The sequence below is a fragment of the Sphaeramia orbicularis genome, chromosome 6 (genome assembly GCF_902148855.1).
Source record: "Sphaeramia orbicularis chromosome 6, fSphaOr1.1, whole genome shotgun sequence".
In the NCBI taxonomy this organism is placed as follows: Eukaryota; Metazoa; Chordata; class Actinopteri; order Kurtiformes; family Apogonidae; genus Sphaeramia; species Sphaeramia orbicularis.
In genome coordinates this window covers 47,347,165-47,368,700 of record NC_043962.1, presented here as the reverse complement: position 1 = coordinate 47,368,700, position 21,536 = coordinate 47,347,165, and the positions used below count along the sequence as shown (strand labels likewise).

The following is a 21,536-nucleotide window of genomic DNA, read 5'->3' as shown; positions in this document are numbered from 1 at the left end:
GTCCATAATAAAAATGGCAAAAATCCTCAGGTTGCCTGTCTTTAATTAGTAAAGACACGCACATAAAAATCACAAGTTTCATGCTATTATAGTATTTTGTAGCTACAACACCAAATGTGCACCAAATAGGCTTCAATTAATATAATTTATGCAGATCTAAAATGTGTTTGATAAATGTCTGACTCTCCAAATTATGTTATGTCTCTGAATATATCTGCTGAAACATTAGTGCTGATGCTTTGTGTTGCAGCTGGATGTGTTTCATTGTACCTCCAAAGCCCATGAGAGCTTGTGCATATTTAGACACAGCTCAGGATCTGATGGTCATTAATGTTGTGGGTTCTGCAACAGATGCACTCTGACATTGTGGGATAATATATGGATATGAAATAAAGCAGTCTGATCATCAGTGCTTCTTAAATTTAAGTACCAAAACTGCCAAGATACCAACATGCCTGCACACCAACTTCATCCCTCTAATATCTGACTGAAGATTTTGCGCTTGATATGATTAAGCATTAATTTAATATCATTCAAGCCACATACACTCAAACGTTTGGAAATACAGAGATATCCAAAGAGAAACAGTGAGTCAGAGATGACCTTGTACCAAGTTAACACCAGCTTTCGTGTAGGTGAAAACACGATGAGAACACATTCTAAATTGAGTGGATCAAATATTGGGACTTCTAGCTACAGTTTTAGTAATCCATTGCATTTCCATTGATTATTTTGCAGTTTGGAAGAGCTAACATCAATGTGAAGTATTTACTGTCCTTTTCTATCTAGCAATTGTTTAGAAATGTGCTTCTGATGGCTGCCAAAACCCATCAGAGGCTGCTTGTGGTTGGCAACAACAGGCAAAGCAACTCATTATGCATGCTAGCTACAATGAGAGGTAACAGTGTGCCAAGGTTAATCGCCACATCCATTCCATCAAAGTTCACTAAACTCTATTTTAAAAAAAGAGGCTAATTTACGGTGCCTCTGCAAGAAATCCACTGATTACATACGCTCTGGAAATAATCATTAGACTACTGTGACATGGTGTTAAAATGGTTTTACAATGTGGAGTTTCTCCTAGAGACAGCTTTGCATTCTCTTCTCTTAGTTATAAACCACTTTGAATTGTCTTATTCTTACAAACATAGCTGATGAACATCAAAATGGTGATTCAGAAATATTTCTGGTCATCTTGTGGACATTTTACCATCTCAAAATTTCATGTTTGTATCCATAATTTATGGAATGTACTGTCATGAATCATACCTGCTCTCGATAAATAGAATAATGAAAACCACTTTGATGAATTCCACACAAAATGATCGATCTTGAAGGGCATTTATATCCATTCTCACAAAAAAACAAACAAAAAAAAACACAGGTGGTCTAATAATTACTCCCACAGCTGTTAATAAATGAAGGTGTTTTCCTGTACGTTTTCCGCATTTGTAATACTATTTTAATGAGGCACCAGCAGAATAGTAGGGTATGTTTACTTTTTGAAATAACAGGTGGCCTTTATTGTAAATCTACTCATAAAGATTCCAGATTTCCACAACAACCTGTAAGGCAATCATCGAAATGCTATCTCCTTCTCTGTGGGGCTGTGCGTAATTAACATTGCTTCCTCAGATGAAAGCTCTGTGACAGCAACATCTCTCAACCTGATCCACATAATTGATAACATCTTAATGCGTGACCTTTGAATTTTAAAGGTCGCAGCTAATTGCCACACATAAGGTAAGGAACATATCCCATCTAATTCTTTAATTGCAGCCCAGGAATGGCAACACACCGTTCCCGTTGAATGAAGTGATTTCATTGGATGAGTGGGCAGAACAAATCCCAGATGATAATTATCATCTGTCAAGAGCAATTAGGTGCGGTGCACTGAGAGATATGTGATTTCCTATTTTTTGCATGTTGGTTAGTGAAGCGCGGAAGAATGTCATTGGCTGGTTGGAAGGATTTGGTAGCATGAATGAGTATTTTTTTGTTCCAGATCTGGGAAGACTGACAGGGGTGAAATCTGTTTGCTAATGTGGTACAAGACCAGATCTCCAATCGCTTCTAATTTTCTTTTTGGCAATTATTCACACTCATGAAGTGGAAAGTAGACCTTTGAGACAATCAAGCACTAAGCACTGTTGTTGATGGCGGGGGTTTTCAATACAGTATATTTTCTGGGGGTAAATGGGGCAACCCTCCTCTGTTGCAAAACAACAAAAAATAATGATAGTGTCGACAGCAGGGCCTTGCACCCTGCACCTCTACCCCTCCCTGACACGCACCCACGCATACCCCCACCCTCACACACACTTGATGAACAGGGAAACAAAACAAAAGCCACGACCTACAATGGGAACAATGAAGAGTGTGCAAATGTAGACACACAAACACACACACACACACACACACACAGCCCCATGTGAGTGCACACACATTAAAAAAAAAAAAAAAAAAAAAAAACTCTTGCTGCAAATGTGCTGCTCACACATGCACAGTGTTGCAGACATGATGAAAAATGCATGTTCTCCCTTCCCCTCTGTAACATCAATCTAACATTCGCGCACAGACACAAGCCTACACACAGACACACACATATATCTATTTTATCTCCCACGTCTATAAACACTCTATGTACAACCACACAAACACATACAGTATGACAAGCAAATAATTCCCAATTCGGTATGTTCCCACCCCACACACACAGACATAGACTTAATTAAAATTGAATGCCCTCTCTTGCACTTTATTACTCAAACATGTGTAGACTCACATACACACTCGAGTGTACACAAATATAGACACGCATGCAGCAGAACACCCGTTTTTCAAGCCCCACCGTGCATGTGCAGTTCCTGCAGCCATCTGTCCAGCCCTCGTCTTCCCTGTAGACGACCCCCTTGACGCTGCAGGTTCTCTCACAATAGCAGCCATCGAGCCCATTCATCTTCTCCTCCGCCCTGGACAGCTGCTCACGCCATCCCCCCCAAAAGTACAAAGGCAAGAAGGAGAGAGAAGATGAGAGTCTGCCTCAGCATGTCTATATTCACATGTAGAAAGCACAGCTTCAGAAGCAAACCAATAGCATCACAAAAGTAAGTCATTAGACACCATTAACATCTTTTCAACACACAGAGCATAAAAGACTTGAACAATATCAGCATCCAACGTTAATGCATCCCTGACTGCGATATAATGAATTTCAATGACAAAGGCACATTTACAAGTCGACATTTTACGCCACAGCACAATTTACTGCAGTAACTGGTCACTTTAAATGGAAATTGCTGATTTTATTTAAGATAACGTGCAAATTGAGAACTAAATGTCAAATTAAGGAACATTATATATACATTACCTTGCTGGATGTTTTAGCGAGGATGTCTTGCAGCTCCATGATTTTCTGCACAAGCCCATGGAAATCATTGCAGGTTGGGCATGCTGAAATAAGAGATAGAATGTAAACCGAATGTGATAATACTTTTATACTGTTACAAATAACAGGCAAAAATGGTTAGAAAAATAAAATGCATAATAGTATCTAGTCATATTGCGTTTCATTTTTAAATCTTAGAAAAATTAAAATTAGGAATGTTGAATTGAGATCAAATAATACAAGATTCCCATCAAATAGTTGAGTATATGCAATAATAATCCTTTAATTCAGCCACTTAAAGTTCTGTCTTAGCTCCACTGCTCTAATGGGCACATAATCAGCATTCTCTCCCAATTTCTTATTTCACATTCTGTTTATGAACCATGTTACGAGGTGTCTTTTCTGCCAAAAAAAATGACTGATCTACTGTAAACTGCAGCATCCTCCAGCAACTTTTGGATCTGTGGGTACATATAATCTGTGTGGAAATAATTTTAAACCATGGTATAAGAGTATGTTTTTCTTGGCAACGAAAAAATCTGTGTGCTTGAAACAACACATACAAAAATATAAGTATGAACAACAGCAACTGCAATCAATTTGTGAGAAAAATCAGACATTAAATTCTATTTCTGAGTTTACTAACAAATAAATTGACTGTCAACTCTACTATTTGTTGCAGCCGTTAAAGTAACATTTACAGCATTAATTTAAAAACAGACTTTAACAACTGTATTTACATGAATAAATGAATCCATTTTTTATTTACTTCACCAACTAGTGCAATATTTTGACATTAAAGCCTTGCACTTTCATGAGGATGCATAGAGGGTGTTTTCATATAGACAGTAGCTCCTGTAGTCAAAGGAAAGTCCTGTAAAATATGAGGATGTGCTACTCTGAAAACTTTAACTCTTTTCTTTAACCCTTTATTGAGCCAGAGACTATTTTTGGTATTTTCCAAATACACTACAAGACAGTGACAGCAACAGTTATAGTGAGGACAGTGAGTCAACAATCTCAGGTCCAATGTGGTCTACAGGGTCTGTAAGGTCCACCTCTGCATGAACAGTGAGTGTACCTGCTTTGTTAGGTACCATGAAGTAATGGTACTAATGTAAGGAATGATGTTCAAAGGGAGAATGTGGATGTTGACAGCTGTCTGGATCAGCACTTATGTTGGTCTAATGTTCTAAAAGTGATTTCTAATGTTCTAAAATACATGTTCCTTTCACATCACATGTGTTTTTCTTACATTTTCTACATATACTTCTTGGATTTTTTTATTTTTATATACTTATTTTTTTGCCACTTGCGGGTAAGGAACCAAATATGGTAACTTCACTGACATTGATTTTCTACATAACGATAAAAAAATTTCACAAAACTAATACATACTTGGTATGTCCTCCAATAATGCACTAAAGTTGAAATTTTGAAATTCAGGGTCTTTCTATGAGTGCCCTATAAAGGGTTAATTTGGCTGTAGTTTTTGAGCTGAAATAGACTATTGGTTCCTGGTGACAACCTAAAAAGGCCAGAGGAGCCTGGCTTGTCTCATGTTTGCAGACACAGTGTCACCTCTACTGTTGTGCAAGTGTGATCAGGAGTCCTGATAATAAGTCCATTTCAGATGTTACTTGCACTAGAGACTATATTCAAACACTGTACTTAAATACATTTACAAATATTTCTATTTTTGGTATTTTCTGTGTTTTCTTTATGAAATAGCATTAGTCAGCATGAGGGGTTTAAGTCTTATCCATCCAAAAAAATACAAATAATTCAGCAGAAGCTGGGTTACATACACCAGAGGCATGGAAATTACCACCTATCCCCTCTGGCAGCCAGAAACAGGCAAAGAAAACAGAGTATTAACAACAAAAATGTATTGTCCTGAAATCCAAAGGAACACATCGATAAATGTAGCTGACAATAAATGTCTGTACTTTTCTCCAAAGACAGACTTGCAGCAAAAAGACTATTTTATTTTATTGATTCAAGAACATCTGCTTAGCCATAATCAGAGCAAAAAACGCTGTCCAGAGAGAGGAGGACAGACAGCGAGACTCATCTGTTCTGCTGACTGACTGTTTACAAAAAAATACTATCACCCAAAGTTTAATTGAGGTTGCTCAAATGTAAGAAGAGAGTATTTCATGGATTTAAGTTTAAAAAAAAAATCAGTGCAATCTTGCATGTACCAAAATAGGAGCTGTAAGTAATTTTAAATTAACCATTTAATTAACCCATAAAGACCCAGCGCTATTTTTATGTCAGTTCCCAAATGACATTTTCTCTATATCTAACCTTTCTTAAGTGATTTATCACCATTTGTTTATAATAATATCCTCTATATTTTGTATTTTATCAGTATAAATCCGGTATTTTCCTATATTTAATTCACTGATCCTGTAGATGTTCATAAAAGCTCAGATTTAAGTTGACAGTTATTATTTCAAAAACAGCGAAAACGGCAGGAAAAAGTGACTTTTTCAGTCACATATATCATTAACTGAACATAAAATAAATGTCTCCATCAGCTGTCATTTATCCAACTCCATTGGTTTTACTGGTGAATCAATGTTTTAGAGGATGACAGTGTTTCCACATTCACTACAGAGCCTCTAAACATCCAAATGGGTCATATCTGATGAGCATGAAAAGATGACAAACTGCATTTTACACCCGTTATTTACATGTATTGATGGGATTAATGGATCAACAGGTAATAAACCGTTTAGATTAGATGCTTTTGGTCGGTGATGGATGTTTGGGTCTTTATGGGTTAAATGCTTCTGTTTTGTATTCAGAGGTAAGAGACAGCACTCACTTCTGTTCAGATCTGGACACTGTGAGATGTAACCCTGTGGCATCACCAGAATCTCCACGTCCTGCATCACTCCCTGCATATTCACATACAAAGTTTTTAAACAAGCATAATAAAAGCTTCAAGACAGTAATCAGGCAATAAAAAGGAGATGGAGCATGTTAATGTGTTATAAGTGGTTAAAGACTCCAAGGGGTGGTGGTGTTTAAGTGTGCTCATAGTACATTTTCCACATGAAAGAACACAGAGCCCTGGTATAAAACCAAAACAACAACAAACCACAGTAACTACTGCAATTATAAAACTGAACACAAGACAATAGCTGTAAATCTGGGAGTGAGAGGAAATTCATTTACCAATCTGGGGAGTGAGAGGCAGACAAGTTAGTTATGAGATAATACATCTCCTATGTTGTCGCTGAGATGGATCATCTCATGTGATGTGGGAGTTTTGTTAGTTGATGGAATCTCTATTTTTTGCCTGCATTACCATCTGATGAGCATAAATAAGAGATACAGTTTCAATTTTCCCCATAAGTCCCAATTGATCGCATTTCATCCTGTGGCCGAAGTCAAAACACATACACACACACACACACACACACACACACACATATACACATGGATACCCCGTTGCCATGGTAACCTGGACCATTTCATTCCTTGAGTGCATTTATTTCCCTTACAGAAGTGGAGTGGTGCAACTTAGGATAAATTGTTTTTTAAATTGTCTTGCCACTTCAATTTACCGGCCATAAATTTAAAATCCTGTGGAAATGATTTGCTGATTTTTCATGGCAATGTGCTGAAATGGAAGCAGATAGGAGTTGTGTCTATCAAACTTGTAATGAAAGCATCAAAACTCTGCCTTTATTTGCAGCCATCATATAAATTTCCCCATCATGCTTGTGTACTTTATCTGGGCTGTGATTATTACTGCCTCGGCTTGTTTTAACATCATCTCCAGACTTTGGTTTGCACCTTCTGGCAAGTGAAAGAAAGACATTTTACATCCTTCCTAATAATTCATTCACTCTGTGTCAGCGACACTGTGTTTACTGCAGCGAGTGGGACATCATCGGTGGCCCCATCTGTACCGAAAATCAGAGTGGTAAAACTGGAGTTCAGTTTACTTCAGATTCAGTTATACTCAGTTTCAACAAAATGCAAACAACTACAAGACAGTCCATTCCATCAAGCTAAAAATATTTCCAGAATAACTATGAAGTGAAGCATAATTTGCATGTGTCAACATCTCTGACTGTCTTGTATTTGAGATTACTTGAATTAACAGGAAATTCCTTCCAGCTTTTTAGGATAGGATGTGAACAAATTTGTCACATTAGCATACAAATCATCTGCAAATGTCATTTCACTGATAAATCTCAATTTCCATGTAGATAATCTCGAAGTTACAACAGATGCGACCATTTTACAAGGTCGGTGATGGAAAAGACGATATTAATTGAATTGTGAAGCCGAGGTCCAGATACTGTCATTCTCTACAAATCTCTACTATTACTGTTTGTGATTTTCTTGTCAACAGCTGACAGCCACAACAGATACTCACTATTCCTGATTGTGGGTGCATGTGCACTAATGGAGCATGTTTTTAAAGGCGATGTGACTTCCTAGCAACTAATCAAGACTTCAGAGAGAGGCAAGGAGAGATGCTGCCGTGTGACAAGATTAGTGGCTGACCTCCAAGGCTTCTTTCATCTACCAATTAACACGGAGGAAATTCAAGAGTCAGTACCAAACATGTCATGTATTGATGGACACGTACGCGTATGAAGGTTCACACATGCACAGTGATTACCACACCATCAAACACGCAGGCATTCCCCTATAGACTGACTGTATAATTAAAGCTGTTGTAAGCTGACATTATGCCCTCAACATGACTCTCCAGGTGGGAAATTTTGGAGTGTGGTCTTGTCTAAGATATAAGTCTGTCTGACTGATAAACAATACTATAGACTAAGCTTAATGAGCATAGTCCGGAGGCTATTTAATGATTTTCTCCAAAATCAGCATTGTGGGCTTTGCTGAGATAATTGCACTGGGCTTAGCTGCAAACTAAGGAAAAAGGGAACAAACAGTGACAAAAAAATGTCAATTCCTATGGTAGGCAGAGCAAGCCTCAAATTAAAACAGTAAGCCTTGAGAAATGCATGCAATTAAATCCAGTGCTGTAATAAATAAAACTAAACAAAGAGGAAACGAGACAGTGTAAACCAAGATTAAATGTGGCAGAGAAAAACAGGAAGAGACTGAGATGTATTACTTGTTCTTTCCTGAAAATTATTCATCACTTTGAAAATTACAGACTGAGCAGGACAGTCATTAAAAAGGAGTTTATACATCACTCCTAACCTTGAAGAAGCCATGGGCAGCGTTTCTTTGACCAAGCCAGAATGAGGCATCCTCAGGTATGTCCATATATGGAGCTTCCACAACTCTCTCATAGATCCTGCAAAATAAAGGAAATAAACGATGATAATAATAATGTGTCAAAAACATAAAATTGCAAAATACCTGTTTAGGTATGTAATTATAATTTTCATTTCCTCTTTAAACCTTCTATAATACCCGTTCTCTACTGCACTCTGTGCCTTGTCCTGCTGCCAAATGCTTTCTCCAACACGGTGTCACCATCTGCTTCTTTTAACCTGGCAGGGAGGATCTTCACATGCATGTAATGTACACAAAGGTTCATGCTGAACCTTCCTTCCCTGTACTATCTTAGCCTCACCTCACAGGTGCCAAATCCTAAAAGAAAATGAGAAGGACTTGATCCCTCAGCAGTTTCCTGCTAACCCAGACAGCGCATTGTGTTCAGTGAGGCAGGAAGCTCCTCTAACAGAAACTGAACCTAGTACCTGCTGTTCTGTTGCCAATATTTAATACTTCATAGTCTTGCATGATTCTAACCTTTCTGTGCACAGCATATGTTCACATTCCACAACTGTATATATATTTACTAAGGGGCTGCTCCACAACAATAATTAATCAGTATGTTCTTATTTAATATAGAGGCAAATGTTTTCTGTTGAAACTTATAGATGACATTTGCACTTGAAAAGATATGCCATGCAACAGCAAAAAATAATCATTAAAAGGAGGAACATAATGAGACAATTTTATATCCCCTCAGAGTGACTCCAGTACCTCACCTCAAGGGACACATTGAATTTAAGACAGTAACTAGAATTAAGTATCTAATGTGGATCATCTACAGGTGTTTTGGGGACAATAGTCAAAATTCTCTATTTTTTAGTTTTACAGATGAAACAGGTGTCCTACTCCATACAAATACTTCCAACGTGTGTAATATATATATACACTAAATGGGAAAAAAATATTGGAACACATCTAGGACTTCTATTCCAACTGATCTGAAATATTATCATGACAAAAAAGGTAATGTCCTCTGTTGTCAATATTTATCATAATAAATGTCAAATTAAGATGTATTTTAATAAATAAAAAGAATCTCTGAGGCATTTGGCTAGCATTTTAGATGACTGTGTGAATAAAATGAATCTTCCAGACAAAATTTTTATGCAAAGATAATTATTGCAATATAAAATTATATTATGAACTTTTGTCATTATTGCTTTGTAGCCCAGCCCTATTGGCAATGACACACCTGAATCCAACATGTCCCAATACTTTTGTCTACATAGTGCATCATTAGATAGGTTTCTTTTCAAATGTATTGGAAATTTCCACAAAACATTCTGAAAGTCTACAAAAAATAAACATGTATGCACATTTCCACCCACTATTTCTATCTGAGTATTAAGACTTCTTTTATCATCACAGTTTCAAACTTGAGCTGCAGATTGAGGTGTTGTTTGAAGGATGATTCTGTCAACCTGAGACTGGTTGACAGCTGTTGAACTGAACTGCAGGTCTGGATCATATAGCCTTTCTCTCTTCCAAAGCCTTTGTTTAACAATTTCTTTATATAATTCATCACACATAATGTTACTTCACTGACATTTAGCATCTAATAAGGCATTTCTGTTTGTTTCTGGTTGTAGTTCAGTGAACATTGAGCTCTTCTCATTGGTCCGCACATGCAGTTAATTGCTAAATTTGTTTCCATACCCCTTTTATCGATATGCTAACTTTTTCACCTGTTCCAATATAAAACTGTCTAGTAACATTTCAAGTTTATTTTTCATTTTCACTGTTTACCCTATGGTTTTTGAAGCACAAATTGAAAATACAAGTTAAAGAACTGGACATAAATGCATCCATTGGTGTCTGTTCTGTGGTTCTTACCTGTTGCAGTCGACATGTAGTATGACATGAGAGGCACTGACAGCAATAGAAACTTTGTGCCACTGGTCATCAGCCAGGCTATAAGGGAACACCTCGGTATGAGGCTGCTGGCCTTTGGTACGATAGTGAAGACGCACCTCACTGCGCTGGCCACTGCTCTCCAGCTCCAGGTACCTGCAGAACATAACACCAGCAACCCATTTCTAGTCACACAAATTTGCATTCTGTGTATTGTACAGAATATCATCTTGGATCACAGTGTTGTTAATTTCCAATCTCTGTTTGTACAAAACCTGCATGTTTCACCTGACTGTCTTAGCCTCGATAAAGATAAACATGTCATTCATTTCCAAGCTGTGCACTCGCATCTCATCCCACATTAGCAACACTCTTCAGAACTTAATCACATCAGTAGTCAAGCATAATGGCACTATATGGCTGTTAAGTGCAACATCAGCAACACACAACAATGACCCACATGTCAGGGTTTGACTCTGGAGTATTAGTATTCTAGTGGAATCCTCTTCTCCACACCACTGAGATTCACCCAGCATAGTGACACTAATGGAAAGAGGTGCCGATACACACTCTTAACCTTTGACTTTAAAAGCCAGACTTACTTAAACTAGTCATTTGCTTGAAACATTATTCGAAAGAAAAATAGACGCTCGTGCAAGTGTAGCGATGGAATTGATTTATCTGGCAACCACATCTAATAGATTTACACTTCCCCAGCCATGCATGCACATTCATCCCCTCTCCAATAAATGCAGCAGCGATCACTTCTGACGCTGAATTATTCCTTTCCATGCTTTCAAATAAAACCATGCAGTGATGTTTTGTTGCATATGAATGGCCGGGAAAGCTAATCAGTGGTGGAAAAAGTCATTAACATCCCTGTGAACTCTCTTGTCAGGACTCACTTTAATGTACAAACTGTTCAATCAACGCATTATGGGAAATTCAGATTGCTGTTCTGATCATCCAATGGCTCAGCTACCACAAACTAATGGAAAACATTAGCATGCTAACTGCAGCTAGAGTCTCATCAGTTTTCGATCCACGATTGCAGACTCAATGTTTGGATCACTGATGGACTGTGAAAAATATGTTGGCATACAGAGTGATTTGCTTTGCTTACTAGACTGGTGTGTAAAACATCTAAATGCTCATTAAATACAAATACAGATTTCATTGAAAACATTACAGATGGCAGTGACGACACAAAACAGAAAAAATGGTCTCTAAATTTAGAAAACGGTTTTAATTATCATTTGCACAGTTTAGTGATATTACTGTGCTGTACTCTTATTGATATTATTATAGGCTTTGTCTCTCAATGCCAACATATACACCTCATATTAAGTTCTACTAGAGCTGTGCGATATGGGCCAAAGAAATTAACTGTGATTTTTTTTTCATTGTTGTGGTTGATTTTTTTCTGGCAACATAAACTGAAGACAACACTTGATTAAAAATACTGTTTTTTGGTAAAATTATATGCCATATATGACTGAAGAAATATATATTCTTTATTTGCTCTATTTCTACATTTATTTAGTGACATTATTTTCAAAAGCTTTGATTCAAACATTCATATATGATTTACATTATAAATTAGTAAAAATACAAAGTTCCACCTACTTTCTATACTGTAGATCTACACATAAATATTCATTTATAGCTTAAAATAGAAATACTTGAACACAATTTAGACATATTATGATGAGAGGCATAAAGTGATCCTACCTTTGCTCAGAATGGTGAATGGAGAGAATGACTCCAGAGTTGAGGTGATCCTGTTTGAGCGTCACCAGCACAGTGAATTCATTCTTTCCTCTCAGCTTCTGGACCATTTGTGCTGAGACTTCAGTAGGAGCCTTCACTTCCCTGGAGGACCCTAGAAAACAAAAATAAGATTAATGACATTAATAATGTTATCTATGCAAGATTCCTCATAAACTCTACCTATGCATTTACGTTATTAGTAAAATATATATATGGACATGAGTCGGAGCAGCGAATTGTCATGGAATCATCAATGCAACAACATTTTTTTTTTTTTAATCTATTTATGCAAATTTACAAGCACTTTGTGCAGAATCACAATTCTTATTTACTTCTTCAATTTCAAAACCTTTAACTTGACAATTATAGAGTGATAAAATTAAATACTGACATTTAAATATACATTCAGATGTTCTGTTGGGATTGCACAAGCCATACTTTAAATGTTTTATGAATTCACATGGACTCTCCAGAGTTTAATGTCATAAATGAAAGATGAGCGGCAGACCTACTAAATACATTAACTTATAGTAAATGTAATGTTAAGAAAAGCATACAATAGCCATTTCAACGAAAAGCTGAAGCTGTTAAAATACATCTGTTGTCTGCCTCCTATTTTAGATTGTAAGCCATTAGGTCAAGGTTAAGCTTATTTATACAGCACATTTAAAACAATGCAAAGTGCTGTACAAAGTTGTACATAAAAATACAAGATATTCTAAAACTTGTAAAAATAAGAATAAATATATGTACACTAAATCTAATAAAACAGATACACAATGATAGGATGAATAGCATTTAAACACAACCAGAAGATAAAACAAATAAAAGTCACACAATTGTATTAGGTGTGGGACTTTAGATTGTAAACAGACAGATGCAATAGGCCACTACTTTGGTTACTGTTTGGTTTGACTTTTTTTTTTATTAACAATGACAACAATGGCCTCAAAACTTCATAAAATAATGATGATGTTTGTCAAACTGATGCATTAAATTGAAGCTTCTTTTAATGTGTCACCAGGACATACAACACAAAACTTCAGTTGTCCATTTACTGTCTGTACTACATCATAGCTTAATGTAACCAAATACATCAAATCCATGGCAGTGTGCATCAGCTATTATTCAGTTTAATTAATGGACCATGCTAGATTGTTGGCTCAACAAAGGTTTAGACTTATGAAGCTGAGGATTGTGAAAAGAAGTAAAAGAAAGGGTAATGGTGCTGGTGTAGATGGTAGGGCATTTTCTGTGTAGTTAGCTTGCAAGCTCCTGTTCCCACCAGTGTGCCCCGTTCCTCCTCTCCAATTCTACACAGACGTCTATGCTACTTTAATGGAAGCATCAATAAATGATGACGTTTCTCAGAAGCAATCACATCAAAGAGTTCACTTCCAGCTATGGGATGCATGTAAGATGCCCTGGCACACTTAAGCGCTCCAGGAAGCTAGCGTGGAGGTTTTCCTCAGTGTATTAACATTACTTCCAGCTGGTGGGAGTAGCCAATTAACACAATGCAATCTGAAACAGCAAGAAATGTCATGATGAAGGCTGGTGTATATAGTGTGTTCATCGGTTACATGAGCAATGGTGGGAGATAAAATGAATAGCGTGCAATGTGCACATAAAAGGTTAGCTTTAGCCTTTTTCCTGATGCGAGCTTTTAAGGCTATCAGGGACATATTTTTGTCATTCCTGTCCAAACAAAAATGCACACTAGATTTATAGGTCTCCAGAGGAAATGTGCAGGGCGTGGGTTCATACATTTTGCATTGCCAGTGTCATTGGCTAAGGTGGGACAGATGGTCCAATGACTACAGGACAGTAGTTCTGCCTAGCAATAATCTGATCCCATTTAATAACAAAATCCATGCAACTAGTGTTGAACATAATCTAGAAAATTACTGATAATAATCTGTTTCATGTTTTGATCCAAATGTCTAAAATACGACAGTCTAAATGGAACTGGCTTTTCTTTCATTGAATAAAGGAGAATTGCTACCCCATGTGACGCAATTGTTTTCCACTATCAAAGCAAAAATCAGCTCAAGACAACAGAATTGTCAATGCTTATGACTTATTGCAAAGGCAGTGTGTGTGTTTAGCAGAGACTACCCTGACATCTCAATCATGAGCAAAATGAGCGCAGTGGGAGCAGGTGTCAGGGCGGGGTCCGCACTGAGAGAAGGTTGATGAGGCAGGGGGATGGTGGAGACCGAGAATCCTCTACCACTGAGCTGCTCTACAGCTTGGCAGCCATGAGCCTTTGATCAATGAGTGGACCACTCTCATCACTATTCTCTACACTTTAAGGATGAAGGATGGAGGGATCTTCTCACTTGGACAAAAAGAAGTAGAAATGCCTGTGTTAATATACACTTAAACAGCCATTCAAAAGAAGTTTAAATCTCATACTTTAAAAACATCTCTGTATTCCTGAAAACAAACCTATAAGAGAAGTAGATGAGTCCATGCTGGGATGAGAAGGCGAGCTTTACCTTCTGCCAAATCAATGTGGCCCTGCTGAGGGGGCCTTTGGTCGATTATCTATTGGCAGGAGCCTGAATGGGGCAGCCACCTGCTCCTAACGACCACTCTGCTGTGAGATACTGACACAAAATAGCTTGAAAATGATGATATGGTGCATAAAATTCCAATCAGCACATTTTTCAGCTCAGTGATACTGCTCTTGTCATCTTTCCTAGATGTTTACAGCCTGTGAGGACAACCAGACTGTAAGAAAACTGTGTTTCTGAGAAGAGTTTTAACAACTCACCAGAGATCTCCAAAAGCCTCAGGCTCTATTGCATCCCTAGGAAACGCAGCTTTGGGCTACAGCATAATCTTATCTCCTAGGTGTGATTTAATGGTAATACCAAAATTTCCATCCCTCAGATTTGCTTCTCTTCTCAAACTTTCTAACGTGGTCTTATTTTGTCTGACTTCAACACAACACTGAACCCAAACACTGGACACTACATTCTCATGAAAGTGTATTTCCAACACTGCACCAATCGCCTGCTCACACATTTAGTATTTAGACCATGTGCTCTGCAGCACAGCTTGAAAGTCCAGATATACCCTGCTTTGCCACAATCCCCTTCTCACACACTGTTCACTTTTACCTGTATTTACAGAAAGTCTGCTTTCATACTGGAATGAGGCGGATGCATTAGCCTCTTTTCCAGTAAAAATCCCATATTCTGGACTGTCTGACACCATGAAACATACAGCTTGTTTCTCTTCCTGAAATGTTTGCCTTCTAATTTAACAATTTCCCTGAGGGAATTGTGACTAAAAACAGTTCTACCCATATCAGATAAGAAGATCATAGCCACTTTTGTATGTGAATAATGAGAACTTTAATTCTTTGGTCTCCAGTGGACTGCCAGAATAAAATAACACCTCCCACATTTTGCAACAGCTCTTCACCAACGTTTTGTAAGAAAAAGATCTCTCAACAAGTAAAGAGTGAGCAAACCATGAGATTTACTGAATGCATGAAGTTAAAAGGTGTCAGAGAAAGGTAAGAACAGGACGGAACAAAATACCATGCAAACCAAATAAATGCCTACTATTTTGTTATTGCACAGTGTTTTCTATTTGAAAAATGACACAGCGTATTTCAAAAAACACATTTTATCTGCCGGTCTGAGTGTGGACAATGATATGTGTGGGAGGGTTAGGCAAAAGAATATCTCTCCAGAGGGATTAGAGTAATGATAAACTCCCCACCGGCTGCTAACTCCAAACCCTTCATTACTGTCAACACACACATATATCTGTGAACAGATGCGCACACACAAACAGATGTAGACAAACAAAACTTCACACAGACACTGTATCAGAGACACTTTGGCTAACCTACAGCCTCAAACAAACGCTGAGGTAGTGCAGAGAGAGTGAGATGACCATCGAGGTATGCAGAAACATGAGCAAACACAAAGATAAGGGCACACACACACACCAACCCCCAAAAGCTGGTCGTTACAGCTCCTGAATATTCCACTGCGCTCAGTCAATTTGCATTCGGCAGACCGTCTCCCCCCACTGTGTCTCCGCTCTCCTGGAACAAATACTAAACTGAGCCAAGGGCACCTCCAGGACTGCTTTGGACAGCAATTTCTCCCCAATTCTCAAATCGCCTCCTCAGTGACCGCCTGTCTGACATTCACACATACACAAAGCTAATGACAGCCTTCCAGCCACCCAACTGTATAACTGCCCTGGGGGATAGAAATATCTCTGCCTCCGTGGTCACCAGCGCTCCTGGAACGTGGGATCAGGCTCGCCTGAAAAGGCAGGAAGCAAAACAGATTCTGCCCATAGGGAGCTGGGAATGTCAGTCAACAGTTTGGGAAATATGGAAGTAGTATTTAGGCAAAGTAAGAAAACACTAAACATATAAGTGGGAGGATAAGGGATTAAATATATATTTGGACTGGATTATCAAGACCTAATTAAAGCAAGATTTGTTCAAGTGAGTTAAACCAGGTAAGACAAGTTTATCTAGGTATTTGTCATACTTCCCCAAATGTATTGTTCCTAGATTTGGTGAAAATGTCATTTTTGTAAGATATCTGTTGTAAATACAACCTGAATACTTTATTTTTGAAGCATATATTTTTTAACCAGTATATTTTTGGGAAGAGCATAACATAATTTCACAAGTCCAAATGAATGTTTGAATATATATATATATAATACGTGTATATATATATATATATATATATATATATATATATATATATATATATATATATATATATATATATATTACACACACATATATATATATATGTGTGTGTGTGTGTGTGTGTGTGTGTGTGTGTGTGTGTAAGGCTTTGATAAAAGGCATAATTACAGCTTCAGGAGCCAATATCATGGGGAAAGAATAATAAAAGACCTTCTGCATATTCCTCCTCTCGGGCCAAATCAAAAGACTTAATATAAACAAAAGATAATTTGACAAACCCACTTTTCCAAGCTTCCATTTTGATCCATGGAGAGTCAATCCTGTATTTAACCCCCTACCTGTCTGAAAACACCTACAGTTAGCCAAGGTCTAATGTCATAGGGGAGATTTTCTACATCCTAAAAACAGAGTCCAGAGACTTGGGTAGAATCTTTATTTCCTCAGACCACTTGAATTGCAAATTTTATCACATTACATGTAGGAATTTTCTGCTTTAGTTGCTATTCTACTAGTTGCAGAATATATTAAACACAGCAAGCACTGATGCTGAAAGCACTTAACAGAAAAAACAGAGCGTACAACAGAGGTTTGGTAAGATTGATGAACTTAACATTCTTTTCTCAGTGTGAATTGCCTTATTGATTTGTGCAGATACTTTTTCATTTTTCTGTCCAACCTTAGTATGGCTTCTTGCCTTTATCAAAGTTTCAGTCTCTGCCTTTCTATTCAATGACTGTGCTGCCCTGCTGCACATTGCATCACTATAGTGCAGCTCTCCAGTGTAGTTATTAACAGCTGGCAAGTGTAGCCCCTAGATTGGAATTACACACTGACTTCTAGTATATCTGTAACGCGCAAAATGATGCAAGATTACAAATTCACATTCATCCACAGTACCTCTTCCTGTCTTCCTCCTTCACACACATGCACAAGAAAACCCACAGTGCACCACTGTATAATAAATGAGATTCTTCCATCCTGTTACACATGAGTGTCACTGCAGTCTGGAACATAATCACCACAACATACAGAGGAACACCTTGCTGGCAGTGTTCAAACAGTCTGAGAAAGAACATGCTCCTGAGACAGATGGGATTCAAACACGAACACACACAGATACAATTACAGAGTCTTGTGCTGCAGCTGAGAGGATGCTACTAGCAACTGTGTTGTTTGTGCTTTGAATGAGTTCAGTCCATACGCTTGTATCTAGAGAGGGAAACAGTGTGTGTGTGTGTGTGTGTGTGTGTGTGTGTGTGTGTGTGTGTGTGTGTGTGTGTGTTTGGGGGGAGGGAATGCTTCTGCGTGTGTGGCCCCTTGATATTGAGTCAGACACATATATCTTGTTGTCTAGATATTAAAACTTCTGGTGGGGGTGTTAATAACGTGACGACAGCTTGGTATATCACCTGACACCAGGACATAAGAGGAGCACATCCTGGGGGCTTTTCTCCTTCTCTATTATGTTTGTCCCTAAGGTCCAGCTCCTCTATAATGCCCTACAACGTAGCACTGACAGCTACCTTCAAAAGCATGAACAGACTGACGCTAATGAGCAATCCCACCACTCTGCTCTGAGACAAAAAAGCATAGTCTTGCATATAAATATACGTATGCAATATGGATGCGAAGACATAGCAAACAGCGTCTTATCTGCACACATGCACGTATATCGACTTGTTCATATGCTGTGAATTACACTGCTCCTTCTCTTCTCTCAGCAGCTAGTCTTCCTCCTGCTTCCACCCAGCATTCAGAGATAACAGCCTTCCCTTCGGGCAGGCAGGCAGGCAGCAGAGGGGACAGCCATGGATATGTTCTGCCTGCTATCTAATGAGCGTCGGAATGTCACCGTGGGCCTGTCCGCTGGTCCCAGCCAGCCAAGCATCCATACATGTGGAATCAGCACAGTCTATCAAACAGCTGGCAGACAGTTCTGCTCCTGCTTTCTCTCTCTCCCTCATTCTATCTCGCCTCCTTTCTCTCTCCCTTCTCCATCTCTACTGTACGTGCCTCTCCTTGTCTATTTCCGATCATAAATAAGCTGAAGCCCAGGTCTATTGTGCTTTGTACACCTCTCCCTGCATCCCCTCATCCAACATCACTGACTTAACAGAGACATCCCAAATGAAGGATGGAGGAAAGCTTTGCCATAAATAACACACAGCCCTCTCCGCCCTGGTAAATGAATGTACATAGTAAAGGTAATGCAAAGAATTAGAGCCAGTAATGAAAGAGAGGTGCCAGTCACTGAACAGCCGCGTTTATCATTTCATGACAAAGGCTGTGGGAGCGTCTCTCTGTAACTGTCTTTGTTTCTCTCATTCTGTCTGTCATTTTTTTCTCTTCCATCTAGACGCTCTCCCTCCCTCTCACTACCTGCCTGGGAAGAACACTTCTGAGTGTTGTCTACACAGAGGACATCAAATGCCCTGCCTTCACAGAGATGCTGGAGTTGCTGCTCCATGCAGAAGTGCTGCTGTTTCAGCAGCAGTGCAGGGAGATTAGACGATATCGGCAAAGAGGAGGGAGATGAGAAATGCCGACAAATGACTGTGGTGTTTCTCTGTCCCAAAACAACACTGTCACTTTGGTAAATTATGTGAGAGGTGTTGAGATCCTTCCTGTGAAGATATGAGCACTGGTACGACTTTGGTTTTGCAACCGATCCGGGAGCCAAAAGCAATTTCCTCTGTTGCTACTTTTGGCTGGGTTATGATAGACATCTCCATCCCTGTGATGGGACTGTTAATGGTCTTATCTGGATATTAATGAGCGTCTGACGTCAAATGACTAAGATGTAACAGTGGAACAACCGTCTTCATAAGAGTCAAGCACGAATGCAGCTTTGACAATCTCATTTTCTATAGAGCCATTTTATAAACATATTAACTCTAAATCTGACAACATAAACATCTGACTTATCCTTGCACTCGTTCACATTTGGAGTATGGAAACTGATCATCAATCCGCAGAACACTCACCCTCCAGATTCACATTGTATTTCTCAATGAATGAGGGATTTTGTCCCTGCCTAATCTGATTATGTTGAGTCTTTCTATGATTCTTTGCATGATCCGCCCATCTCTCTACCTCCCCCTCCTCACTCCACTTTTTCATGTGCTCCTAACATAGACTATTGTTGAAGCAGGTGGCAGTGTGAGGCCCCCAAACAGAGGAAAACTGAAAAGCAACAGTATCTCTTACTTAGTTGGGGTATGGACAGAATCGAAGGCATATGGGCTGCGTTTTATCAGATAATCTCACATTTCAGCAGCAGACATCTCAGTGGACATGCTGATCTGAAGATTAGTGCTGCATCCTGATACCCATACACTGTTGTTTGTGTTTGACATTTTCAACACAAGTACTCAGAACACCTCTGCTTCCCATTTTGGATTTTATCTTGTCATTAAAGGACGAACATACGTGAGTGATGTATACTGTACCTTGGAAATGGAAAGCTCTCGACTCGCTGTGGAAACCCTGGACTTGAGTAACTCCATCCAAGCTTTGTCCAAGTGTTAGTTCATCAAACACGTTGATGCGCAGGGCAGGGTCGACCCCAAAACCTACAACTAATTTGCAAACACAAAAACATTATAGTCAACATTATTAACAGGGAGGAGACACCTGTGATGCTATAAAACCCCACTGGTGTCAGGGGAAGCGATGGGAGGTTACTGTATATGGAAAAACTGTGTAATGAGTGGATCTTATGTTTACAAAGACGCTCCATTATCTTGGAAAGCATGTAAATAATATGGATTTAATATATTAGGACATATTGTAGGGGATGATTATCAGTGAACAACCCTGTGTCCTACCTGGGGAGGCGCAAAATATGCCGAGAACCAGAAATAGCTGTAATAATCCCATGGTGAATGTATAAAAATTAGTCCATGTTTTGTCCACTTCCAAGAGCCAGTATTCTTCAATCACATGCGAATGATATCACCCTCGCACGGACGGTTAATACAAATCCCAAACGCAGAGCGGAGGCATCATCACAACTTTAGATGCCAGATAATGCCAAAGAAAAAAAAAAAAAAAGGAAGAAAAAAAAAAAAAAAAAAAAGCAAATCCTGTTGACAAGAAAAAAAAAATAGGCTGATACAAGACCAATTATTCCATGTATCGCAGGGTGTGCTCCATCAGCGCCGTCCGTGGCACAGGTGGGGAAACAGGATGTACAAAGCCTCCACAGCTCAACAAACGCTCCTACAGCGGCGAGGAGGAGGAGGAGAGCTGCGGCCACTGGAGGAGGCGTGGAGCGGAGGAGAGAGAGAGAGAGAGAGAGAGAGAGAGAGAGAGAGAGAGAGAGAGAGAGAGAGAGGAGGGGAGGAAAACCTGTCAAGGAGCAAGAGAAAGAGAGGGAGGGAGGGAAGAAGAAGAAGAAACAGGGACAATGAAGCCCCCTTGTGGTTTCAAATGAGAAACTGAAGGAAGCCAAAATGAGGATTGCAACCACGCCTTGTGCCAAGTAGTCCACAAGTGTCTGGAGCGTATTGGCTTTTTACGCACATGGTTGTGGTACCG

At 38.8% G+C, this 21,536-nt stretch overlaps 1 protein-coding gene across 2 annotated transcripts in view; it reads right to left on the bottom strand.

Annotated features, from left to right (window-relative positions):
• The window catches only part of nell2a (neural EGFL like 2a), a 101,155-nt gene extending 79,890 nt beyond the window's left edge, over positions 1–21,265 (bottom strand). The window contains exons 1-8 of one of the 2 annotated variants that reach the window (XM_030136834.1): positions 20,825–21,265; positions 20,447–20,575; positions 12,260–12,410; positions 10,511–10,684; positions 8,594–8,690; positions 6,222–6,294; positions 3,371–3,453; positions 2,852–2,980 (exon numbers count right to left, since the gene is read on the bottom strand). In XM_030136834.1, the coding sequence (XP_029992694.1) occupies positions 2,852–2,980; positions 3,371–3,453; positions 6,222–6,294; positions 8,594–8,690; positions 10,511–10,684; positions 12,260–12,410; positions 20,447–20,575; positions 20,825–20,876 (888 nt within the window). In that variant the 5' untranslated portion in view covers positions 20,877–21,265. Of the gene's footprint in view, positions 1–2,851; positions 2,981–3,370; positions 3,454–6,221; positions 6,295–8,593; positions 8,691–10,510; positions 10,685–12,259; positions 12,411–16,272; positions 16,530–20,446; positions 20,576–20,824 lie in introns of those variants that run through there. The other variant, XM_030136835.1, reaches the window with a different exon arrangement.
• Positions 21,266–21,536: the final 271 nt, after the last annotated feature.